The sequence below is a fragment of the Armigeres subalbatus genome, chromosome 1, assembly GCF_024139115.2.
Source record: "Armigeres subalbatus isolate Guangzhou_Male chromosome 1, GZ_Asu_2, whole genome shotgun sequence".
NCBI lineage: Eukaryota > Metazoa > Arthropoda > Insecta > Diptera > Culicidae > Armigeres > Armigeres subalbatus.
Genome location: NC_085139.1, coordinates 67,212,055 through 67,219,092, shown reverse-complemented (window position 1 = coordinate 67,219,092; position 7,038 = coordinate 67,212,055). Strand labels below are relative to the sequence as shown.

The 7,038-nt window shown below is 39.7% G+C and overlaps 1 protein-coding gene across 5 annotated transcripts in view; it reads right to left on the bottom strand.

Annotated features, from left to right (window-relative positions):
- Nucleotides 1-384: 384 nt before the first annotated feature.
- The window catches only part of LOC134226575 (5-hydroxytryptamine receptor 1-like), a 326,641-nt gene continuing 319,987 nt past the window's right edge, over nucleotides 385-7,038 (bottom strand). For all 5 annotated transcript variants that reach the window (XM_062707454.1, XM_062707445.1, XM_062707435.1 and 2 more), the window contains 2 exons: nucleotides 4,061-4,142; nucleotides 385-3,928 (listed from right to left, as the gene is read on the bottom strand). In XM_062707454.1, the coding sequence (XP_062563438.1) occupies nucleotides 1,832-3,211 (1,380 nt within the window). In that variant the 5' untranslated portion in view covers nucleotides 3,212-3,928; nucleotides 4,061-4,142 and the 3' untranslated portion in view covers nucleotides 385-1,831. The remainder of the gene's footprint in view (nucleotides 3,929-4,060; nucleotides 4,143-7,038) is intronic.

Genomic DNA, 7,038 nt, shown 5'->3' with positions numbered 1-7,038 from the left:
CAGACCGGCTCCATCTTCTGGTCGTTGAGTCCGTGGAGAATATAGAAGAAATCAACGATGTACTTCAAATAACCCTTTTCTGCATGCATCAAGCTTCTTCAGTACACAGACAAAATGGGCACTTAAGGCCCTTCGTGATAAGCTTTCGCACATGTAGACACAGATTCGGGCGATCGCCTTATACGAAACCGGCAATCACTTATCCTTTCACTCTGTCCAACTTGCAGTGACAATCCAAATTTTCAAAATATCAAAAAAAAATCTACTTTCGTAAACAAAGGTTCAACAGCATCGTATCTCCATTTTGTTTTGAACATAAAGGTGATTACGGTTTTATTGTACTATGGTTGTTCTTTCACAATCAAACAATCTTTTACTCTGAATTTTCACAATTTTTGTTTTGATTTCACTACATTTTTGTTCATTGTTGTACGTTTTACAAATAATATCTTACAGAGTTGAGAGCAGTTTAATACCCTCATCTTTGGGGTTACAATAAAATTGAAATGCGTGGTCGAACGTAAAAACTGATTCGTCTATCCGCAATTAGAAATCGTGACCATTCTTCCTGCGACTGCTTATGCACAGTTTTTTGATTACATTTTTTTTTTAAATTTTGTCGACAACGGATTTAAAGCATCATTTGTGCAGTTATATTCTCTGTATTTGGTTGCGTCCCTGTTCAAGTGCCAGTGAGTGTATTTATTTCTATCGCAGTTCAATATCGAGCTTGTGTTCCCGTACGGTATTGTGACGTTAATATCGTTTTTGTTTTGCTTTTGAATTGCCTTGGTATCTGTCGCTACACACTTTGATATCATATATCACAAACATTGAAACTTAACGTAATCGGTTGATTTGTATTTAGTTTGTTCATTTTGGTACAATGTGTCACTAGAATTCTTTCAATTATGGTGCAACAACGACTTATGACCTATCGGGTACAGACAGTTTCATGATTTCTAATAGTTACTACACTGCACCCAGTACACAGATACAACGATCCTAATAACAGCTATTTGCGTCAATGTACAGATTTTTATTAACCAAAATTTGAGCTACTATATTTTTCGATAACTTCATTTACATTATGTTCCTTTCAAAAACAACCCGTTGACTTTCTTTTATACTCAATTTTCATTTTAGTGGGCTGGCTCAGTAATTCTTTTCGACTTTGTTGTGGAATCATTCGAACCAGAGTCTATTATATATAGAGTTACGCAAAGAGTGAAGCCAAATCTACCTATTGAACTGTCAAACCGTCTACCTATCGAGCAAAGTAAACAAATGCTTGTTGGTAAGGCGGAAGTATTGTTATCGCCTAATGATTATTATGGCGAATTAAAACGCATGAATTGATATGTATTAGATTGGCTCTAGAAACAGCTTCAAAAAACTTCAATACACCCCTTAATAAAGTAGCAACAAGAAACTAACGTGTTTGCACTCTGTGGGTGACTTGGTTATCGAAATAAAAAACTTTAGCAGTGAACACTCCCGTGAAGTCACTTTAAGGGTTGAACAAAAATGAAAGTTGCAAACACAATAACAAGAAGATTATTCAGAATAAGTGTAAGAAGATCCTCTTTGCGCAACTCTATATAATAGACTCTGATTCGAACCATGTCTGATGTTTTCTTTCAGTGTACTTTTTTTCTGCCGATGAAAGCAAATATAATCAATGAAACGAATTATTTGAACTAACTGTTACGGATATATCTAAGTCACACTAATGCTATAAAATCGCCCTTTACTCAGACCAACGGATACCGTCGGTCACGTTACCGTCTATTAGTATCGTATAAAAAAAAAACTATCTTAACCACTAAACTCATAGGAAGCTCTCCCGGGCACCACCGCCATCGTTCGTCGTGACTAGCCTCTGCGAGCCCGGATCGCCGTACTGACTGTGGTAGAAGTCCTCGCGCATCATGTTGTTCAAGCTGGAGCACCGGAAGAACAGGATCTCCTGGAATGGCTTCCGAAAGTCCCGATTCAGAGTGGCATAGATGATGGGATTCAGCAGCGAGTTGGCATAGCCCAACCATAGGAACAGCGAGGACAACATCCGGTGGTCTTCGCCAAGAAAGGGCCGAACCAGAGCGAGGATGAAGAACGGCAACCAACAAATGGTGAAAGCCGACATGATGATGCCGAGCGTGGTGGAAGCTTTCCGTTCCTTAGCTAATTGGAAGCGCAGGCGCTTGTGCTGTGGGGTGGTGACAAGAACCGTTCCACCAGCGGAGAGTTTCTTCTCGGGAGCGGGGACAGAGCCGTTAATGGCCGCTTCCAGGTGCCTTTGAGCTCGTATCTCCTCATTTACTATCCGCCGGGCGGCGCGGAATATTTGGAAATATACAAAAAGCATCACCGCCAGCGGGATGTAGAACGCACATAGGGTTGCGTAGATTTGGTAGAAGAAATTCTGACAAACCGAACAGGACGGCTTACCGTTGGTCATGTGTTCATTGCCTAAAATTAAAAGCGGTGGGAGTGAAATACAGGCAGCCACTAGCCAAACCAGTACAATGCAGATGATCATTCGGCGCGGGGTCCTCTTGATACCATACTCGAGCGGCTTAGTGATGGCCCAGTAGCGGTCAACTGAAATGGCGCATAAGTTCAGGATCGATGCCGTACAGGAGAGGACATCGAACGACACCCAAATGTCGCAGACGACGGTTCCGAATTTCCACTCTTCGAACACCTCGTACATTAGGGCCGGAGGCATCACGAGGACTGCTACACAGAGATCGGATATGGCAAGGGAGACCAATAAGTAGTTGTAGGGTCGGCGAAGCTTCCGTACCAGGCATACTGCAACGCAAACCAGCACGTTCCCTACGATGGTTCCGATGATTACGGCTAGGAGTACTATACTAATTATGATTGTCGGTATTGTTAATACATTGGTGGAGTCTGTCGGAGAGATCTCCGATATGCCGCCGAGTTCGTCGAGTAGAGAGCTGGTTGACGACGTCGGCGCAAGACGATCGACGAGGGCAGGCAGTGATGTAGCGATGGCGGCGGCGGAACTGCTGTTACCGGTAAGGAGGTACTCTAGGAAACCGATCGTTGCCGTAGCATTGACAATGGCGACTTCGGACGCACTCGACACCACGGTCGAGGTCACTCCGTCGGCTATGGAGAGAACCTGCGCAGGTGCTTGTTGTAGTAAGGTCGACAGCAGTGAGTGAACCGGCGGATCCATACATAAAGGAGGTGCTACCGGATTGGGGATCCGGCTTCACGCCCCCATTCCGCTGCTGATGGGGAGGGGGCGATCGGGTCCTGCTCACGACAGTACAAGCCAAGTTACGGTTCTGTGCAGCGAAATTCAATTTGAAGATAAACTCAATCTACCCGTACCGAGGAACAGCTTTACTTGATTGTACTCTAGTGCTCTTGATATTTATTCAACTTTCGAATTGATTGTCCCGGTTCAAGTGGAACCTTACACGGTGCGGAAAATCTTTTCCTGCTCCGACTATATTACTTTTGCAACAGTGGGGGAATCGTTTGGAGAGGTTTCTCGATTAGATTGAGGCATCGTCATCTGATGGCTTAGGTGACTTTTTTCTGGTACACGTTAAACTTCGGCGTCATCGGGGCAAGGTTCGCTGCTGTGATGTGACTTGGTAGACAGTCGAAGGAAAAAAAACCGTCGGTATGACGACCGACGATGACAATCGTTTGATGGAGATAACGTCGATGGTAGCAGGCTATGGTTTTTGTGTCGTTCCTGACGTCGTCGGCATCGTTGTGGGCACTTAGCTGCTTAGATGGCAGTAGTCTGTTCTTTTTTTTTGTAAGTGCTGCTCTGTCGGATGGGATAGAACCCGATGATGCTGTAGCAGGGAAACACGATTGATTTAGTGATGTTTGGCCCTGACGTAGTGCGTTCGATCGATGTAAATCGGCTTATAGTCTGGAAAGGGGTGAATAAAACAAAAAAACAAACACGTGAAAAGTTGGGATTTGAAATGATTTTTGTTGGTGCTGGAATCGGTTGGAAGAATTGACGTTGGATGGCATGTGTTACGCATTATCGAAAGCTTACCCCAGAAGTAGCGGTGTACCTCCACCGATGTGATTTGCAGCATTCAGATGTGCTGAAGTAGAATGATTTACAATAATGGTGTCTGTAAAAAAGAGAGAAAAGACGGTGTCATTGATTTGTTTTGCATGAGAATTATAAATGATCGATTCATATTGTTACAAAAACAAAATGTTTCCACACAACATGCTCAAAAATGATAACTCGAGAGGCAATTGAAACAAATCAGAACATATCGAGGCTCTTGCTGCAAGAGTTTTTTTTTTGTTGAATAACTTTTTTTTCCTTGTTGGGTATTTTAATCACTGCGACCATTTATTAGATCTTATTGTGAATAACTTAACTCTGATAGCAATGGAACATAGCTTATTTGAACTATTAGCAATAGCCCTATTGCATAACTTGAATTTTTCAATAAACTGAGATAAAACTAAGTTAAATACACAGTTTCATGAATTTAAACTTTGCTCGAAAATGTTTATCAATCCATTTTTTTATTGCTTGATAGCCATCACGTGTTAGAATTAAGTACATAAACTTTTTTTTATATTTTTATTAGGAAGACTTTCAGCCCAAGGCTGGCTCGTCTCGAATTACATAAACCTTTTTAATTGTTAACCATCACTAAAGTGAATGATCATTTTTGATCATTCAAGATCTGTCTCATTTGGAGAATTAAATTTAAAAGTGACAGTTCGAAAACCAAAATATCATCTTGCTTTGCGAGCAGGGTTATTCATTCGAAAATTATTGAAATGTCACTTTCAAGTTTAATTTCAGTTTAATTATCCAAATGAGACAGACCTTAGTAATCTGGACTCGATAACTCATTCCAGAGGCTGAATTTCAAAATGTTTCGTATGGTGAACTCTAGTGCGAAGGATTTTCTACAAATCTACCTAATGTTTTGCTGTTCGAATTCCTAATCACTAGTCATATCAACTTAAACTAAATCATCTGGAATGAGTTATTGACAAATTACTAAATGATCGGAAACATCCTTGATGCAACATAATTAAAATACAAATTTGTCATGTCATGTAACAGTGAAGAAGTATATTACATAGTTTAGTCAATTACACCATGAATCTTCAGATCGAGTATAAACTCATTTATTGAAATCTTGTGACTATTTTAGGGGTCATTAAAACTGTTTTTGACTGTGTCTTGATGGTCTTAGTTTTTTTCATTGTAAACCAAATGTTAGTCACATAAAGCCAACGATTTCAAGATGAGCAGCATCAAATGTTGTTCACAATTGCTCACCAGTGGAGTAATTTCGTTGCCACAGACTTCCCATGTATGGTATCTATTTGCTCAGGAATTCCAAAAGCACTTTGAGTTGCTGTGCTGCGGTCGTCCTTCGACATGGAGACTGGCGAATAGAGGTAGGACATAATTTTGTTTGAGATGATGCTTAGACCACTTCATAGTATTTTCGCTGGGTAAGAGTATTTGGATGTTCAAACATTGAAGTAGGTACACCACAGCATCGGAAGATCAGAGTTTTGCCGTCGAGAGTCGTGCTTTATGTGGTTGAGGAATAAATTAACAATTTTGGCCAGATGTATGACAAGTTGTGAGTTATGGAACGTTATTGTCTGCATCGAGGAGGAGGTCAAAACTATATGGATAGACGTTAGGCAAAAAACTGTCAAATGCTACCATTTCTCTCCCAGGGTTTTGCATTTGGGTGAGACACTCAAACGTTTGTTGCACAAACTAGAACATCTGATAAATTTATTAAATTATTTTTATTACCTTGCAAGTCAATCAATTTACAGATTGAAGGCATCTTGTGGAGTGCGGTATAAAATTCGTCAACAGTAGAACCCATATGTCCCATATGAATAGGAAACCCAGCAAAAATGGGACAGATATTGCGATTCACGGCTGCATGGAATCAAAAAAGAAATGCAGCATATTCTAATTTGTGCTAATTTGTAGGTATTTCTACACTTTATTTTTTATTTTTGGGAAAATGATCTAAATTTAAAAAAAATCGCTCAAGTTTTCTTCAAGAAACTCGGTTGAGTTCTTGCAATAAGTGTGTTTGGTTTTTAAGGAAAAAGTTCGAACGTATTTTTCTTTGAAAATCTAAGTTTTCAGTGAAAATTCGAACAGAAAAACGAATGATTTTCCCGAATTCTTGTTCGAATGAATTTATATTGAAAGTTTTAACGAATTTTCTGATTTTGTAGTTCTACTGATTTGTTCGATTTTCCACTAAGAATTCTTTTGACATTTTAAGTTATAAAATAAACAATTTCAACTGGAAATAAATTTACTTTTACTTTACTTTTACTTTACTTTTACTTTACTTTTACTTTACTTTTACTTTACTTTTACTTTACTTTTACTTTACTTTTACTTTACTTTTACTTTACTTTTACTTTACTTTTACTTTACTTTTACTTTACTTTTACTTTACTTTTTTTTTACTTTTACTTTTTACTTTACTTACTTTTACTTTTACTTTACTTTTACTTTACTTTTTACTTTACTTTTTACTTTATTTTTTACTTTACTTTTACTTTTTACTTTACTTTACTTTTACTTTACTTTTTACTTTACTTTTACTTTACTTTTACTTTTACTTTTTACTTTTACTTTACTTTTTACTTTTACTTTTTACTTTTACTTTTACTTTTACTTTACTTTTACTTTACTTTTTACTTTTTACTTTACTTTTACTTTACTTTTACTTTACTTTTTACTTTTACTTTTACTTTACTTTACTTTACTTTTACTTTACTTTACTTTTACTTTACTTACTTTTTACCCACCCCACCCCACCCCACCCCCACCCCACCCCACCCCACCCCCCCCCACCCCACCCCACCCCACCCCACCCCACCCCACCCCCACCCCACCCCCCCCCCCCCCACCCCACCCCACCCCCCCCCACCCCACCCCACCCCCCCCCCCCAACCCCCCCCCCCCCCACCACACCCCCCCCCACCACACCCCCCCACCACCCC